At 35.1% G+C, this 20,102-nt stretch overlaps 1 protein-coding gene across 6 annotated transcripts in view; it reads left to right on the plus strand.

The window, feature by feature from the left end:
* The window catches only part of INTU (inturned planar cell polarity protein), a 94,266-nt gene that overhangs the window by 42,309 nt on the left and 31,855 nt on the right, over nucleotides 1–20,102 (plus strand). For 5 of the 6 annotated variants that reach the window (XM_073892239.1, XM_025874277.2, XM_073892242.1 and 2 more), the window contains exons 4-6: nucleotides 3,269–3,472; nucleotides 8,234–8,352; nucleotides 14,102–14,191. In XM_073892239.1, coding sequence (XP_073748340.1) covers nucleotides 3,269–3,472; nucleotides 8,234–8,352; nucleotides 14,102–14,191 — 413 coding nt within the window. The remainder of the gene's footprint in view (nucleotides 1–3,268; nucleotides 3,473–8,233; nucleotides 8,353–14,101; nucleotides 14,192–20,102) is intronic. The other variant, XM_073892241.1, reaches the window with a different exon arrangement.

Raw genomic sequence — 20,102 nt, forward strand, 5'->3', positions numbered from 1 at the left:
TGTGTGTATTTGAGTTTTTGACATGGTGAGGGGAAAATGTCCTTACAGCACAGGAACGAAGTGCAGTTGTTTGCCAAGTATAACATTAGTTTGCAAGTATGTCATTTTTCACTAAGCATAACAAACTAGTCTTAAATTTTAGGTCATTGTTGCTGCCTAAAGTAAAATTAGCGAGTTTCTGAGTTTACCATCTCATTTCCTTTTGTCATTTTTGGTGAGTCACAGCCGGTCTTTTGACCTCTCTGTCCACAAGAATCTTAGCTGGAAAAGATGCCCTCCTTGTGCTGAGGCACATTTCTTCCTCCGAAGACCACCTTTCTCCTCTTTCACTGCTGGTATGCACGGCTCTCACAGACACTCCAACAGACCCAGCCTGTCTCTGTGACTTCTGCATCCCTAGGATGCCGCTCATCTCATGCTCCCTGCAGTCAGATTTCTCCCCTCCCCTCCACTCATATATATAGCTCCTCGCCAGAGCCCAATGCTGGGAACAGTCTCAAAGCTCCCATCTAAGCTGGCATAAACTGTGGGTTCAGGATTTCCCCAAATTCTTAGATTTCTCACATTTTCAAGGAACACCACCATTCTTAGATAAAAGGGCCCTCAACCACCAAGCCATTCACTTCATGAGATACTTGTTCAAGGATTTTATATGTTTTTGCTTATGTTTGTATTTCTATTTATGTATACATGTTTTGAACATTGCCCACTAGAACAGATGCAACTCTCAGAACATAGTCTTTCAGGCCATCTAATGCTTACCTGTTGCTTGTTTGGGTCAAAACCTCACACCAAAATACTCTTTTTCACATCCTTCTAAGATCATTTCTAAAACAGTGTCTCCTCAGCTGTCTCTCACCTTAATCTTATATTAAGTTTCATCGGATGATGCTTGATTGTTCCCATATAGGATCTCTAGTTTTTTATATTTTTGTTTAGTTTGCCTATTCTTTCCCCGCTAAATACACTAATTTTCTACTCAGCCTTTTTTGATATAGTGTTGTAATATTAAGGGCCCATTTTTCAATAGGTTTATAGCAAACATAAAAAATTTAGTAAAGGTTGACTTTTCTATTTGGAATATTACATGTTTTGTAAAGAAACATGATCATCAGTCCTCAGGAAAATTTTATGAAGAATTTCTCCCCTTCTACTTTCTGTACAGATTACTGCTGATCTTGACCTGAATATATACATATTAATGAATTTAGACCTCATGTCTCTTTTCTTTTCTACTTGTTAATAAAATAAATATGAGACTTTTATTTTAGAAAGGATGTTTATTTAACCTAATTCACTTTAGATAGAGAAAATGTAGTGCCCTTGAGATGCCACAGACAGCTACAGATAGGCAAAATTGATTACAACCATAGTCACTCCTTGTCAACAAAAAAGGATATTTAGATATTTATCTTTTGGAAGGTTTTATTCATCAGGACAAATTTATTTTATAGTATAACACTAATAGTTGGATGGGCTGGTGGGATTACGAATGTTTTAAAAATAATCTGCTTTTATATTTTTGATGAAAAATATAAATATATAAAGCTCATTTTTAAAAAGAGTGACTATATGTGTTAGTATTTATCACATTTAAAGTTGGCCTTAAAAATGGTACCTCTTGGGCACGTGAGTGGTTAAGTCAGTTAAGCATCTGCCTTCGGGTGAGGTCATGATCCCAGGGTCCTGGGATCGAGTCCCGCATCGGGCTCCCTGCTCAGTGGGGAGCCTGCTTCTCCCTGTCCCTCTGCCTGCCGCTTCCCCTGCTTATGTGCTCTCTCCCTGTCAAATAAATAAAATCCGTAAAAAAAAAAGGCACCTCTTATAAATTATTAAAAATTAGGGATTATTTATTACTATCTTGGTAACTTTTTTTAAAGATTTATTTACTTATTTGAGAGAGAGAGTGAGCAGGGGAGGGGCAGAGGGAGACAAGCAGACTCCCCACTGAGCATGGAGCCCAACATGGGGCTCGCTTCCAAGACCCTGAGATCATGACCTAAGCCGAAATCAAGAGTCAGATGCTTAACCAACTGAGCCACCCAGGTGCCCCATCTTGATGATAACTTTCAAAGATTTTCCTCCCAAATGCAACTTAATGTGTACAGTTTTATCTGCTTTTAAATATTGGCTAGACCCACCCCCCAGCTTTATTGAGGTATGACTGACAAATAAAAATTGTATATATTTAGGTTGTACATGATTTTTTAGTGTACAGTGTGATGATTTAATATACATATATTGAGCAGACTTTTTTATTCTTGATCAAACATGAATTTATTTTTTTCCTTAAAATTTAATCTAATTATAAAAGTCATTACACTTTAATGTTTAAATATGAAACTTTATGAATTATTTCAGTTAGAATATCCTGTTTTACTCATCTGTATTCCGATAAGATTTTAAACATTAGGAATACTTTGTGGTTATATAGCTTATGATGATGTTCTTACTACACCAAATTAGCTATATCTAGTGAAAGCTTCTTTTAGTCAAGATACACACTTGTGCTTCTTTAAAATGAACAAGTTATCTTTGGCCACCTGGCATCTAGACACATAACTCCTTTTTCAAGTAAAAGTAATTGAGAGGTGGAAGCTGCCTTTCAACAACTGGAAAATGGCCACATTCTGAATTCTTACCAATCTTGTCTGACATTAGGCCATGAGAATAAAACTATCTTGATAAAACTGATAGATAATCTTCTCAAGCTCATAGTCCCAGATCTAGCACGTTGATAGTTTTTTCTCTCATTGGTCTTTATTTTCAAGGACCACAAAGAGTGTCTGAGAGAAAAATACTTGAATATCACCTCACTTGAAAGGGAAGCTAAACTGGTTGTATGCAGTTCCTCTTAATCCTGTATCTCTTCCTTTTCCCTTCGCCAGATGAGCTATCAGCATTCATAATACAGTGTTGCTCTTTTTGAAATTATGAGATTATATGAATTTTTGTTTTTCCATGGTATTTCTTTGTTATCAGTAACTTAGAATACAGTGATTAAGTTTAAATAATGAATTTTTGTACAGAGAATTATAAATTCTTACTCAATAAATATTTGTAATAATATGTGCCAAAAACTAGGCTAAGAGCTGGAGATAGAAATGTAAATAGAATACATGGTCGTTGACATCAAAGAGTTCATATTGTAGGACAATTTTTAGGTATACTCTGTGCATCTAAATGTCTGTGCATGTACAGACCCTTCTTTGTGAAAACTGCAGCTGACCTTTCCTTGTTGAAAAATCAACACATTGTTTTGTTAAAGGTAAAACTGACTTTTGAAAATACATATGCTGTGAAAAAGGAAACAACTCAACCAAGACAGAAAAAGGCACAGTCAAACACAAATGATTTAGTAAAACTTCTGTGGGGAGAAGAGGTTGAAGGTATCCAGCAAAATATCCTAAACACTCCTCACATCGTTATGTATCTCACACTGCAGCTCGACTCGGAAACATCAAAGGAAGAGGTGAGTGCCCTCTCAAAAGTGCAAGGGAAAAGACTAAGGCCCTTTTATAGTCTCTTCAAGTGAATAATAAGCACTTTTTTCCATCATTCTGTGTCTTTATGGTTTTGGTATGTCTCTTACACACAGCAGTCTTCTGACAAGCCTAATGAGTCCATTTATACAGATTACTGAACTATTTGAATTTGTTTCTACCATCTTCTTTAAAGATTTCTATTTGAACTACTTTTTCCATATTTTTCTTACCTATCATTGGTTACTGTATACTCTTATTTTTTAGTGATTGCTCTTAAAATTTTATCATGATATTTGTCTTAACAGATTCTGTAATACTACCTTAACTCTTTTTTAGAATAATTCAAGGCCCTTAATACACCTTAATTCCAATTATCCCCTCTTCACATACATGCTATTTTCCTCAGTATTTTAATGCTATCATTTTTTAAAAAGATTTATTTATTTTAGAGAGAGAGTGTGTGTGTGCATGCACATAAGTGGGGGGGAGGGGCAGAGGGAGAGGGAGAGAGAGAGAATCTTAAGCAGGCTGCACGCCCAGTGAGGAGCCCAAGGCAGGGCTCAATGTCACGACCTGAGATCATGACCTGAGCTGAAATCAGGAGTCAGACGCTTAACCAACCGAGCCACCCAGGCACCCTGTGCTGTTATTTTTTTAATCCCAGAAATTGGGCATAATAATGCTAGTCCTGCTACTATTAATTATTATTACATTTTATACATTATAAAACATGTAAGCAATACCTGATAAAATGCATATTTTATGCATTATAATTCATACAAATGAACCTTTAAATTTACATATATTCTTACCATTTTCTTTACTCACTATTCTTTCTTACATCTCAGACTGTCCTTATTTGATCAATTTCTTCTTCTTAAGACGTATATTTTAGGCATTTCTTTATAGTGAAAATCTCTTGATGGTGAATTCTTTTTGTTGATATTTATCTGATGGTGTTTTTTGCACCTCTTTTTGAAAGGTGCTTTATAATTCTACATTGTATTAGTTAGAATAGGCCAATCACTGTAACAACCCTGATGTCCCAGTGGCTTAACATAATAGAAGTTTATTTCTCATTTCAATATAAATGTTCCTGCTCATGTGGCTCAGTGGTTGGAGCCCTTCATCTAAGGCTCGCATGATTTCCAAAGGCTTCGGAGTCCTCTGTTGGGTCATTTGTATCTAGTGCACCAATGAGAGAAGAGAGAAAGCATCTAATATCCCATGAGGCAGTTCAGAGTCCTAACTTAAAAGGTGGAACATCACTTCTGCCCATGTTCCAGTGACTGGAACTAGTTATATGGTCTCTCCCAATGCAAGGAGGTAAGAAAATGTAGTTTTCCTATGTGGTGAGGAAGAAGATGAAGTCAACACATGGTATTGCTTATGTCATTCAGGTAGAAAGTTATTTTCTCTAATCTGAAGATAGTATTCCTTTGTCTTCTGACTTCGGTAATTGCTGGTAAGTCTATTGTCAGCCATTCCTTTGTAAGGAATCTTTTATTTTCTTTGTTTAATTTCTTGCTTCTACTATGTCCAAACTATTTTTAACCTCTCTCTTGTATTTTCTATTTAAGCAATCATATTTTTATTTTCAGGTGCTCCTGAAAAGTCTTTAATCTACATTTCAAATCTGCCATAATATTCCTGGTAGTCTCTTGCTGCTTGCTTGTCTTCGTGATTCTGTACTTTATTTCTCCAAGTATTTCATACATATTCTGTGTTCTCTATTCTGCATCTGCCCATTCTACCATCTCTAAGTCCTAAGAGGACTCTGACGTGTGGTGGTTTGCCTTCTTGTGTCCTTGGTGATCACCGACTAGACTTACTGCTTGATTTTATCTCTGGGAGTCCTGTGGTTTGAAAGTGGGAATGCCTTCCTCCAGAGAGAATTTCCTTCTTCTGCTTCTGCCACTGACCTAAGGTACTCCAGGCTTTCTCAGGAGTCCAGGTTTAACACAGTGGTCCTAGGTTCAGCTTACCTTCTTAGTGATTAGCCCAATACCCAGTGTCCTGATTGACACTATTGTAGGCATCAGCCCTCAAGACAGCCCTGCCTCTGTCCTTCTGCCCATCACTCACCATTGCCAGCTGAGGCCCTGGCTTGCGTTGCAGTTCTGGGGAAGGGGGTTGAAAGGGTATGGAGAAGCTGTCCTTAGAAACCTCTCTACTTCCTACATATCCAGCAGTTCAGCAAGTTATGTTCTAGCCATAGCTCTACTTGTTTTAAACAGCATCAGGGTCTCTCAAAGTGTCCAGTTTACCACAGTGCTTCAAGCAGAAGTGCAGTCTAAAAAGTTGTTACCTAATTTACATTTCTTTGCTTTTGAAATCCTTGCAGGGTATATTCTGATTGCCAGAGCCATTTTACCCAAGGGCTGCATTTCCTTGTGTTGTATCTTCATATATCGAAATTTAGTCAATAATTGAAATGGAAAAAGAAGGAATTTACTTCTAGGTATCTTTTATAATTTTCTGTGTTCCAAAAACATAAGAGACCTAAAGTTAATTATTTTGATTTCTTGCATGTATTACTAATCTTTTATACCTTAAAGCAAATGAGGAAATTAACCATTTATTATACAAAACACAGAACAAAATTCCACGATGGTAGCACCCTGAAATTTTCTAGGTCATCTTGGAGTAGAATACCGCTAAAGCCTTTTGTCATCTTTGCCTTTCTTTCCATGGGAAAGTGTGTAGATGTTTCTCAAATGAACAGGTTTCTGTCTATTGACAGCCCTATATCAACATTGTAATTAGGAGAGGCTTTTTATTCTTACTGAACAGAGTGGAAGCTGCTGCAAATGCATGCTACTAACAAGTGCCTAAAATACAGCTAATTAAATTGGTTGGGAACTATAGAGTTTGCCAGGTCCTTAATAGTGAGGCTTTCTGAGCTGGTTGCTGCAGAGATTGGAAGAGACTTTCTCAAATGACCTGTTTTGCTGGTGTAACTTATTTTACAATAAAATGTCATAGGGTCATTTTGTTTTCATGTGAGTTACATATTTAATAAAAACTTGTCTTCTTCAAGTTATAAGATTTAGAAATTTCAAAAAGCTAATCAAAGACTATGTGGTTATTTGTTTAAAGTGGTGTTTGGTATTTGGCTAAATGCAATGTGTATTTACTAGTCAGGTTTAAATTTATTAAGTAAGCATAACAGAAGATCTTAACTGATGTTTGGCCTAATTTCTTTTTTTTTGTTTGTTTGGCCTAATTTCTAAAGATAAAATTTTTGTGACTGTTTTTACACTAGAAATATTGCAAGAAAATTTGAGTGTTAGGCAGAGTGTATTTGGCCAACATATTCTATAGCAATTTGCATATACTGAATGTGCTCAATAAGTATTAAAAAGTTGTGTCCAGTTTATCATTATTTATATTTGTCCTAATGTGAAAATTGCCAAGACGTGGACACTAAGTCACATAATTATTTCTCGTAAAGAAAGACCGAAACAAAATGTAGAACACTCTTTAGAAAGAGAACCAAAGAAAAGATATATTTTAGGAGTTTGGGCTTTCAATAGTAGCTGTATTAATATTTAGAGATGTTAAATATTAAATAGCATAACTGGGAGCTACTCCGAATTCCCTATGGTTTCTATCTAGAAATTTTTATTTTGCCAGCTTTTAGTTTGCCTTGTGAGAAAAATAGCATGTTGCCTTAAGTCACAACAAAAAAAGTGAGCTACAGAATGGTTCATCCCTTTGTGTAAAACTCCTAGCACAATGCACATCCTGATTTTGAAATTTATTTTATTTTGTAAAAACTGTTTCCTGGGAACATGCTCTTCTTGAAAACAAAAAAAAATATTAAGCATTCTGTGAATTATCTTATAGATCTAGTTTTTTCCCTATGATTTAAAATGTGCTTTCTTCATCTGCCTTCAGCTCAGGTCATGATCCCAGGGTCCTGGGATCGAGCCCCGCATCGGGCTCCCTGCTCAGCGGGAAGCCTGCTTCTCCCTCTCCCTCTCCCACTCCCCCTGCTTGTGTGCCCTCTCTCACTGTGTCTCTCTGTCAAATAAATAAATAAAATATTTAAAAAATATTTTTAAAAAATAAAATAAAATGTGCTTTCTTTTAAAGTTTGAATTCAGATTAATTTGTGGTGGGAAAACCCTCTTAAATTTAAGACAGATAAGATATCATGACATCATAAATACTGTATTCTATCTGCGCTACTATAATTTTATATTCTTACTTTGTAAATTTAATTACAGTATTGTCTTGGGTAAAAATAAAGATTTAATGATGATTTCACCCAAGATGATGAAGGTTATCTTTTAAATGTCAGTAATGAAAGTAATTAAAGACTCTTACAAGTTACATGTGGTATCTGTGTAGATATGCCACCATAAGAAATAAGAAAATTTATATAATGAAAAATAAAAAATATCATTATTAGAATTTATTGTAAAGGAGATTAAAGTTTAAAACAGTGAAATTAATTGTAATTATTCTAACTAATCAGTGTCCTACTCAGTATATATTTTGTTATTATGACCACTTTGACAATCTGTAACTTACTTTCAAATGTAGTGTTTTTAATACTAGGTAATGTGTTGAAATATCAGACATACTTCCCTCCTTGTGTTTGTTTGAATAAAGCTTCCTCTGAAGTTGAAAGGATTCATTTTTTGTTCTTTTCTTCATAGTAAATTCTGAACTTTCCATGACCAAAATAATGGTTGGAAAATACAAGAGGTTGATCATTTCTATTTCTTTTCATTTAACAGCAGGAAATTCTTTATCATTGTCCAGTATCTGATGCATCTCAGAAACTTAAAAGTGTGAGAGGGATATTTCTCACACTCTGTGACATGTTGGAAAATGTAACTGGGACACAAGTTACTAGGTAAGAATTTATTGTTATTTAGCTTTAATTCTGTTTCTTTCTGTTCTGTACCTTGGTTCTGACAAAATAGTAAGACAAGTATCCATCATACAAATGTATTTGTATCTATAATATAGATATCTATACAGCAGATATGGTATCTGCAGGTATTTTGTTTCTCACCCAAATTATTTCTACCAGTCACCTATATAAAGGTGTAGGTTCTCAGTACAGCTGTATATCTGGGTGTTTTGGCACCCTTTAAATAACAAAGTTGGACTAATAACCTATATTTTAGAATTTATTCATGAAGGTGGTATCTCTTAAGCATGGCATTATGTTGAGTCTGGGCTTTTTCATGTTTTTGTCTTGATTATTAACTTGCTAGGCAATACTTCTGTGGTTGGTAAGAATGACTGAACACTGAATTTTTCATATTCTACAACTATGACAGAAAAATACAGAGAACACACACTTTAAGAAGAGGAGTCAGAATACAGTATCATCTGTGCAAGTTCACTCAATGATGGATAAGCAAGACTTATGTGAAATAATTTTTTGAAAAACAAAATACACCATATAGTCAGTTATACAGCCACATATCCCATTCCACATTGATTTATTAAGCCCTGACTTTGAAATGCCACAGTTAACTTATGGGAGGAGAATGCTCAAAACTTCTGAGTTTTATTTTTGTTTTTTTAATAAAATAAATTTAAAAAAATAATTTTTAATAAAATAAAAAATAAATTAATAAAATAAATTTAATAAAATTAAATAAATAGGATTACCATTTTTCTTCCTTAATTCAATAATTTTAGACTTTACCAAAACAAGTATTTATCTCAAATTTTTAAGAGCCCATAATACATAAAATATAAAGTTAAATTTTCTAAGGCTTTAACTTTTCCCATCTTCTGGTAAAAATGACACTTTCTGTGATTTTAAAAGATAAGATCTGCAAGATAATAGGAAGGAGAATTTCTTTGTTTTTCTAAATGAAAGTTATATTTAATCGTTGGATTCATTTTCAAGACATTAGTAACTGAGGCTACATTTAGTGTATAAATTTGCATTCAAAAAAACATGTTGAGTGAAATCATATGGTATTTGTCTTTCTCTTACTAACTTATTTCTTTTAGCATACTGCTCTCTAGTTCTATCCACATCATTGCAAATGGCAAGATTTTATTCTTTTTTATGGCTGAGTAATATTCCATTATATATATATATATATATATATATTATATATATATACACATATATTTATATTTATACACACACATCACATCTTTTCTATCCATTCATCAGTGAAGGGACATTTGGGCTCTTTCCATAATTTAGCTATTGTAGATAATGCTGCTTTATAAATATCAAGGTATATGTATCCCTTTGAATTAGTGTTTTTGTATTCTTTGGGTAAATACCTAGTAGTGCAATTGCTGGATCATAGGGTAGTTCTATTTTTAACTTTTTGAGGAACCTCCATACTGTTTTCCGAGTGGCTGCCCCGGTTTGTATTCCCACCAGCAATGCAAGAGGGTTCCCCTTTCTCCACATCCTCACCAACACCTGTTGTTTCTTGTGTTGTTGATTTTAGCCATTCTGACAGGTGTGAGGTGGTATCTCATTGTAGTTTTGGTTTCCGTTTCCCTGATGATGATTGATGTTGAGCATCTTTTCATGTGTCTGTTGGCCATCTGGATATCTTCTTTGGAAAAACGTCTATTCATGTCTTATGCCCATTTTTTAATTGGATTATTCATTTTTGGGGCATTGAATTTTATAAGTTCCTTATAGATTTTAGATACTAACCCTTTATCAGATATGCCATTTGCAAATATCTTCTCCCATTTCATATGTTGCCTTTTAGTTTTGCTCATGGTTTCCTTTGCTGTGCAGCTTTTTATTTTGATGTAGTCCCAATAGTTTATTTTTGCTTTTGTTTCCCTTGTCTTAGGAGACATATCTGGGAGGAAGTTGCTATGGCCAATGTCAAAGAAGTTACTGCCTGTGTTCTCCTCTAGGATTTTAATGGTTTCATGTGTCATATTTAGGTCTTTAATCCAGTTTGAGCTTATTTTTGTGTATGGTATAAGAAAGTGCTCCGGTTTCATTCTTTTGCATGTAGCTGACCAGTTTTCCCAATACCACTTGTTGAAGAGACTTTTTCCTTTTGGATATTCTTTCCTCTTTGTTGAAGATTAATTGACCATATAGGTGTGGGTTCATTTCTGGGTTCTCTATTCTGTTCCATTGATCTATACGTCTGTTTTTATGTAAGTACCATACTGTCTTCTAGATTACAGCTGTGTAATAGAGCTTGAAGTCCAGAATTGTGATGCCTCCTGCTTTGCTTTTCCTTTTCAAGGTATCTTTAGCTATTCGGGGTCTTTTGTGGTTCCATACAAATTTTAGGATTGAATGTTCTAGCTCTGTGAAAAATGCTGGTGGTATTTTGATAGGGATTGCATTAAATGTGTGGATTGCTTTGGGTAATATAAACAATTTAACAATATTTGTTCTTTCCATCCATGACCATGTAATGTCTTCCCATTTCTTTGTGTCCTTCTTCATTTTCTTTCATCAGTGTTCTATAGTTTGCAGAGTATAGGTCTTTTACCTCTTTGGTTAGGTTTATTCCTAGATATCTTATGGTTTTTGGTATAATTGTAAATGGGATCGATTCCTTAATTTCTCCTTCTGCTGCTTCATTATTGGTGTAGAGAAATGCAACAGATTTTTGTATGTTGATTTTGTATCCTGGGACTTTACTGAATTCATGTTATCAGTTGTAGCAATTTTTTGGTGGAGTTTCTTGGGTTTTCTATACAGAGTATGATGTCACCTGCAAATAGTGAAAGTTTTACTTCTTCCTTGTCAGTTTGGATGCCTTTTTATTTCTTTTTGTTGTCTGATTGCTGAGGCTAGGACTTCCAGTACTGTGTTAAATAACAGTGGTGAGGGTGGACATCCCTGTCGTGTTCCTGACCATAAGGAAAAAGCTTTCAATTTTTCCCCATTAAGGATGATATTAGCTGTTGGTTTTTCAGATATGGCATTTATTATGTTGAGGTATGTTCCCTCTAAATCTACTTTGTTGGGTGCCTGAGTGGCTTAGTCGGTTAAGCATCTGCCTTGGGCTCAAAGGCAGATCACCTCATGATCCCAGGGTCCTGCTTGGCACGGAGTCTGCTTCTTCCTCTATCCTTCCCCCCTGTTTGTGATCTCTCTCTTACTCTCTCTCAAATAAATGAATAAAATCTTTTAAAATAAATAAATAAAATAAACCTACTTTGTTGAGTATTTTTGTCATAAGTGAATGTTATACTTTGTCAAATGCTTTTTCTGCATCTATTGGAAATGATATGCTTCTTATCCTTTCTTTTATCAATGTGATGTATCATGTTGATTGATTTGCAAATATTGAACCACCCTTGCAACCCAGGAATAAATCCCACCTAATCATGGTGAATGATTTTTTTAATGTATTGTTGGATTTTGTTTGCCAGTAGTTTATTGAGAATGTTTGCATCCATGTCCATCAGGGATATTGACCTGCTGTATTTCTCTTTTTTAGTGAAGTCTTTTATCTTTGCAATGACATGGATAGAGCTAGAGAGTATTATGCTAAGCAAAATAAGTCAGAAAGACAAATACCAGGTGATTTCACTCACTTGAAATTTAAGAAACAAAACAAGCAAGCAAAGGGAAGATAAAAAGAGAGAGGGAGGCAAACAAAGATACAGATTCTTAACTATAGAGAACAAACTGCTGATTACCAGTGGGGAGGTGGGTAGGGGGATGAGCTAAATAGGTGATGAGCACCGGGTGTTGTATAGAAGTGTTGAATCACTATACTGTATACTTGACACTAATATTACACTGTTTTTAATTAAATAAATTAAATATTTATTTTTTTATAAATTAAATAAAAACTTAATTTTAAAAATATAGTGATGGTAAGACATGAAGAGGATGTTAGAAAGATTAAAAAATATAGTGTCTAGCCAATAGTATGCATTTGATTATAATAAAAATAACAAATAATACATATTAACCGTTAAGGAAATAATTTAAATAATGATGTGGAGAAAAAGCATGTTGTAGGCCTCCTTTTATTTTTTTAAAGAGCTTTATTGATATATAGTTTATCATACAATTCACCCATTTAAAGTATATGGTTTGGTGATTATATATTCACAGATATGTGCAACCATCACGAGTCAATTTTAGAATATTTTCATCACATCCAAGAAAAAAACCTGTACTGGACATTTCATGTGAATGAAATCATAATATGTGGTTATTTGTGATGCTTCTTAGCATAATGTTTTCAAGGTGCAGACCTCCTTTTTCATCTTATTGGAAAGAAAATTTGTTTGAAGTTTCTCCATGTGGATTTGATTTTTTTCTTTTCACCTTAAAGGATAGATGTTATTTTACTTGATGTTTAGATCTTGTTATTACTGATAAGATATGGGTTAAACGTGGAAAACAGTAATTGTAGGTAGAAAAACTTTTTTGTGAAACTATAAATATGGAAGTGATTATTATTTCAGGGATTCCTTAGCAATGTATAAGTCTTGTATACACTGTTTTAAAACTGTAGTGATATTAATGTATGACTGTAAAAAGAACCTAGTATTTGTCAAAAAGCATATATATTTTTAAACTTTTTTTTTAAGATTTTATTTATTTATTTGACAGAGAGATACACAGCGAGAGAGCGAGCACAAGCAGGGGGAGTGGGAGAGGGGGAAGCAGGCTTCCCGCGGAGCAGGGAGCCAGATGCGGGGCTCGTTCCCAGGACCCTGGGATCATGACCTGAGCTGAAGGCAGACGCTTAACGACTGAGCCACCCAGGCACCCCTGTTTTTAAACTTTGTTAAGGCAAAAGTAATACTCCTTTTGAAAAGAATCTATTTATGTTTAAAATCCCACACACTTATCTATTGCAGTATAGAAGGCACATTAAATCCTAAGGACTCAGTAGATAAAGACTGACATATGTATTCTAGTTTAAAGAAAAAAAACACTGAATATATTTTTATTTTTTTTCTTCCCACCACCTACCCACACTACAGGATGGAATCATTATACTTTCTATGTTTTCATAATTCATTATTATATCTCTTTTTAGATCACATTTAATTTGTTTTCCAAGTTGATTAAAGTATAATAAACTGCATATATGTAAAATGTACAATCTGATCAGTTTCAACAGAGATGTATAGACCCTGAAACCATCACCAGAATGAATATATACATTATTCTAAATGTTTCCTTGAGAACATGTTTAAATCTGACTTATATTTTGGTTACTTGCTTATGTACTTATGTCCTGTATTGAATTATTATCTTGTGAGCTGGGACCATGTCTTCCTTTTTTTGTAATTTCTCTTAATAAATCATGTTCATAAATAGGCAGAGAGAAAAGATTTGTTGAATTAATGGAAGCTTTCTTTTGAAAAAAATAGCATATAATCATTTAATGTTAATGAAAGAATTTCAATACTTTTTGCTGTAATAGGTCTACTTTTGTTTGACCTAGAGCTTTTTGTAGGTTTTAAAAAAATATTTCAGAATATATTTTTGTTGTTATATAATTACTTTCCCTTTCTGTGTGGCAGTTAGGTATATGCCAAGAAATTTGCTTATTCAGCATGCAGTTCTTAAATCATACCATGTGTAATCTTTTATGAGTGACTGTTTATAATTTTATGACATTTAAAGATATTCTAACTTTATTTTCACTGTTTTTTCTTAGCTCATCCCTTCTTTTAAATGGGAAACAAATCCATGTGGCTTATTGGAAAGAATCTGACAAGTTGTTGTTAATTGGCCTGCCTGCTGAAGAGTAAGTTGAGATCTTTTTTAACCTTAAAATCATTTCTAGAATACTGCTGACAAAGTCTATTTCATTAAAATTATGATATTTTTGTCAAAAGCAAACTCCTTCAAACAGTTTTACAGTTTAAAAAGATCTGTTACACCAGCGCAATAGCTACCATGTTAATTTGGTATTAAAAAATACAGAAGAGGGGCACCTGGGTGGCTCAGTTGGTTAAGCATCCAATTCTTCATTTCGGCTCAGGTCATGATGTCAGGGTCCTGGGGTCGGGCTATGCACTGAGCGTGGAGCCTGCTTGAGATTCTTTCTCTCTCCCTCTGCCCTTCTCTCCACTCGCTCTTTCTCTCTTTCTCTCTCTAATTAATTAACTAATTAATTGATTTAAAAAAAAACAAAAACAGAAAAGTGCTGGGAACAATTAGTAAGGGCAGGGCTTTCAGTACACTTCCTTCTGAGATGTGGCCAGTACAGAGATGTCTGAGAGAATGACCTTCTCTGCTCAAGCTTTTGACAAGTTCGTGGTTTGGATTTTATGTGTTCATAGTTTTTTACTGTTGGAGATTTTGAAGAATTATAGGTCAAGCAGAAAGGTGTTTGGCCCTGATGTTGAGCACCTTTGACAAAAATACAGTTGCCCCTTGAACAACATGGGCTCGAATTGTGTTGATCTACTTATATGTGGGGATTTTTTCAATAAATATATTGGAAAATTTTTTGGAGATTTGTGACAGTATGAAAAAACTTGCAGATGAACTGCATAGCCTAGAAATATTGAAAAAATTGAGAAAAAGTTAGGTATATCATGAATGCATAAAATATATGTAGATATTGGTCTGTTTTATCATTACTACCATAAAATATATACAAGGCTATTATTAAAAGTTAAAATTTATCAAAACTCATAAAAATTTATCAAACACTTGGATGGAGCAATTCACAGTTGAGAGAGATGTGAACAAATGTAAAGACACAGTATTAATTCATAACTGCATAAAATTAACTATAGTGCATACTATACTACTGTAATAATTTCACTGCCACCTCCTATTGCTATTGCAGTGAGCTCGTGTTATGATTACCTGCTTAAAACTTGCTGTGACTCTGATCATGTCTGTATGAGCAGTTTGTCTTTCCAGTAAATTGTATATTGCAGTAAAAAGTGATTTCTCACAGTTCTTGTATATTTTTCATTGTGTTTAGTGCAGTACATAAACCTGAATAACACCAGGAGACCCATATGAAGTGCCACTGGTAATGCTGGAAGTGCTCCCAAGAAGCAGAAAAAAGTTTATGACATTATAAGAAAAAGTTGAATTGCTTGATATGTACTATAGACTGAGGTCCACAGGGTGGCTGTATGGCTCAGTCAGTTAAGCATCTGCCTTCGCTCAGGTCGTGATCCCAGGGTCCTGGATCGAGTCCCGCACTGGACTCCCTGCTCGGCGCGAACCTGCTTCTCCCTCTCCCTCTGCCGGCAGCTCCCCCTGCTTGTGCTTGCTCTCTCTCTCTGACAAATAAATAAAGCCTTAAAAAAAAGATTGAGGTCTGCAACTGCAGTTGCCTGCCATTTCAAGATAAATCCAGTGTACGGGCCATTGTAAAAAAGAAAAGGAAATGCATGAGGTTGTCACTGCAGTTACACCAGCAGGTGCAAAAGCACTGCACTTTTTGTGAAGTACCTTTTTATCGTGTATTGAAAATCCAGCTTTTAGGTAGGTATAGGTTTGCTATAAGAAAGGCATACCTATTGACTCTAATATGATTTAAGAAAAAGCAGTCATTATATAACAACTTAAGGCAAAAAGAAGTTGGAGTATCTAAAGCGGGAGGATTTAATGCTGACAAAGGATGGCTTGACAATTTTATAAGGAGGTTTAACTTTAAAAATGTCAAGATAACAGGAGAAGCAGATTCTGCTAGGAGACAGCAGATGAGTTCCCAGGTGCCATTAAGAAAATCAGTGAGGAGAAAGGATATCTGCCTCAAGGTTTTTAATACAAACAAAAGTGCCCTATTCTGGGGGAAAAAATGTTGCTTAGGACATTAGTAAAGAAGAAAAGTGAGCGCCAGGATTTAAGGCAGGAAGGAATAGGCTAACTCTACTGTTTTGTGCCAATGCATTTGGGTTTATGATCAGGACTGCCCTTATCTATAAAGCTCGTAAACCCCAAACCTTGAAGGAAAAAGATAAATACCAGCTGCCAGTCTTTTGGTTGTACAACAAGAAGGCTTGGACATTGAAAACCCTTTTTCTGGATTAGTTCCATTGATGCCTTGTCCCTAAAGTCAGAAAGTACTTTGCCTTTGAAAACTCTTTTGATACTGGACAGTGCCCCTGGACCCCGAAAACCCCATGAGTTCAACACTGAAGATGTCAGTCTACTTGCCCCCAAACACAGCATCTCTAATTCAGCCTCTAAGGTTCATTACACATGGTGCTCGATGGAAAGGATTGTCAGAATTAAAAGAATAGAAGAAAACCCCAATAGAACATCATGAAAGTCTGGAAGGATTACACCGCTGAAGATGCCATTGTTGTTATAGAAAAGGCCATGAAAGCCATCAAGCCTGAAACAATAAATTCCTGCTGGAGAAAATGGTGTCCAGATGTTGTGCATGACTTCACAGGATTTATGAGAGCCAATCAAGGAAATCGGGAAAAAGCCAATTAAGGAAATCATGCCAAATCATGGATATGGCAAAAAGGTGGCAGGGCAGGGTAGGTGAAGGGTTGAAGATAGAGATCTTGGAGAAATTCAAGAGCTAATAGATACCACATCAGAGGGATGAACAGAAGATGACTTGATGAAAATGAGTACTTCTGAACCAGTGCTAAATGATGAAGAAGAAGACTTAGAAGAAGCAGCGCCAGAAAACAAATTGATACTAGATAATCTGGCAAAAGTGTTCTGATTATTCGGAACTGCTTTGGACTTCTTTTATGACATGGACCTTCTATGATATGGGCACTGATAATAAAGCAAATGGTGGAAGAAGGTTTGATACTATATAGGAATGTTTTTAGAGAAACGAAAAAGCAGAGAAATTACCATATATTTCTGTAAAGTTACACTGAGTGTGCCTGCCTCTCTTGCTTCCCCTTCCTCCTCCACATCTGCTGCCTCTGCCGCCCCTGAGACAGCAAGACCAACCCCTGCTCCTCCTCCTCAGCCTACTCAACATGAACATGATGGGGATGAAGATCTTTATGATGACCCACTTCCACTTAATGTATAATAAATAATCACCATGCCTATAGCATAAACTTACCTGTTGTGTATGTGTGTGTCTTCATGTGAAAATCCGATAATTATACAGCAAGAACTGTGGCACCATCATCATCATCTACATGTTGATCGTGTAGAACACCGTGTGCAAGACTCATGTGGAAGGGAACAGTCTATCCTTACATAGGCATAAGGGGATTGATATTTAATATAAAACTAATAACGTGTTAGTTTTCTGTTTTATAATTTTGCTTTCAAAAAATTATATTACCATACAGTATGCCTCTCCTTCTTGTAATGGGGGAAAACTGCATATGATTCTATTATCACAGGTAAGTGATTTTAAAAAAAATGTAACAGTGTTTCCAGTACTGTGTTATGAATATAATATGGTATTTCCTAAAAATGTTTTAATGATTCATTCTCTAGTGTATGGGCTAGGCTACCATGAAGCCATACTGTCAATTACACTAGGGTACCATAAAGCAATCATATTGCTGCTGCTTCATTATCAATGGATCTGTAAATAAATATGAATTTCTTTTTAACATTATCTTTTCATTTTGAATTTTTAGTGTTAGTAACACGTGTAACATCTGCAGTGTTTTGTATTCTATAAGACAGTATTGACATAGGTACTAACAAATAGATGACTCATAAACATGATACAAACTTATAGTATCGATTTCTCTTCTTATGGTTTTCTTAATAACATTTTAATAACATTTTCTTTCCTCTAGCTTACTGTATTGTTAGAATACAGTATATAATACATACGATATACAAAATATGTTTTAATCAACTGTTTATGTTATCACTAAGGCTTTCAGTCAACAGTAGGCTATTAGTATTTAAGTTTTTGGGGGTTAAAAAGTTATACTTGGATTTTCAACTGCCTGGGGTATTGGGACCCCTAGCCCCTGCGTTGTTCAAGAGTCAACTGTGATGAATATTTAACTTTAAAGTGACGTCTCTAATGGTATATCTTATATTATCATTTTCTCCTTAACTTTTTGCAAGTATTTTGAAATATATCTTATTTTTATAGTTGGAGGTAAGAGCTGGGTTGACATTTATAATGAGCAGACCGTGAACCCAGGGACTGTGTTAGGTACTTTACATTCATTAATCTCATTTAATCTTCAAAATCATCTCCAGATGTACTTTGTGATCCCTGGCCCCATTTTATAAATGAGGAAAGTAAAACCAAGAGAAGATTAAATAACTTGCCAAAGGTCACATAACTGGCAAGAAGCAGAATTGCAAATTGAAGGAGAGTCTTTCTGAATTCTTTCTACTACATTGCTTCCCTAATGTCATTAGACATAAAAGCTGTTGGGAAATGGGATAGGAATATGGAGAACAGCCCCAAGGAGAAGAATTTAACTAATGTTAGAGTCTTGTGTCCCTGTTCAATGATTTTTTAAAACTTGTAATTTAGACTCTTCTCTGCTTTAAAAAACTTGGGCAACTTCTATTAAACTATACGCACATTTTAGTTTTAACTTTTTGGTCCATAGAATCATATATTATCTACCAAATAGTAATCAAATATCAAAATAAATAGTATGTGAATGACACAACTTTAGGGAATGCCAGTTTAGATAACTTTTCTTTTTTTTTTTAAGATTTTATTTATTTATTTGACAGAGATAGAGAGAGAGACAGTGAGAGAAGGAACACAAGCAGGGGGAGTGGGAGAATCAGACTTCCCGCCGAGCAGGGAGCCCAACGCAGGGCTCGATCCTAGGACCCCGGGATCATGACCTGAGCCAAAGGCAGATGCCCAACGACTGAGCCACCCAGGTGCCTCTAGATAACTTTTCCTTTGGTGTTGCTTTAAGCTTCCCAAGGAAGAAAAAAGTATTATAAAATGCATTATACAGCCAATCTGAACACGAATATGACTATTTTCTATTATTGATAATTTTGTTAACCGGATTTCTTTCATTATATAGCAGTGTATTAGTTATCTATTCCTGGATAACAAATTACACCAAAACTTAGGGACTTAAAACAGTAGACATTTATTATCTCATAGGTGTTTTTGTGAGTCAGGAATTCATGAGCATCTTATCTGGGTGATTCTGGCTCAGGATCTGTCTTAATGTTGCAGTCAAAATGTTGGCCAAGGATACAGTTATCTGAAGGCTGACCTGCAGCTAGAGCATCTGCTTCCAAGATGACTTACACACATGGCCATTATCAGGAGGCCTTAATTCCTTGCCACATGGATCTCTCCATAGAGCTGCTTGAGTGTCCTTACATGTCAGCTGACTTCCCCCAAAGCAAGTGATAGAGAAATAGATTTCTTCAAAATAGAGAAAGCGGGGAAGCTGACTTAGTCTTAGAAATGATGCAGTCATTTCCACCATATACTGTTTGTTAGAAGTGAGTTAACTAAGTCCAGCCCACACTCAGGGGGTGGGAAATTAAGCCCTACCTCTTGAGGGGAAGAGTACTGAACAATTTGTGGACATGTTTTTATACCACAAACAGGAACTCCAAAGGAGGCTACAATGAAAAATATCAAAACAATTGTGTTTTAAAGGTATCTAATTTGGGACAGAAAGAGATATGATCTATCATGAATGTGTGGTTCAAATTTTTTTTTTTTTAATTTTGTTTCTGCTCTCATCTTTGTTATTTTTTTTCCTTCTGTTGCCTTTGGGCTTTGTTCTTTTTCTAGC

This window comes from Callorhinus ursinus, unplaced genomic scaffold (genome assembly GCF_003265705.2).
Source record: "Callorhinus ursinus isolate GAN/ISIS: 27379988/994484 unplaced genomic scaffold, GSC_fseal_2.0 scaffold4, whole genome shotgun sequence".
NCBI lineage: Eukaryota > Metazoa > Chordata > Mammalia > Carnivora > Otariidae > Callorhinus > Callorhinus ursinus.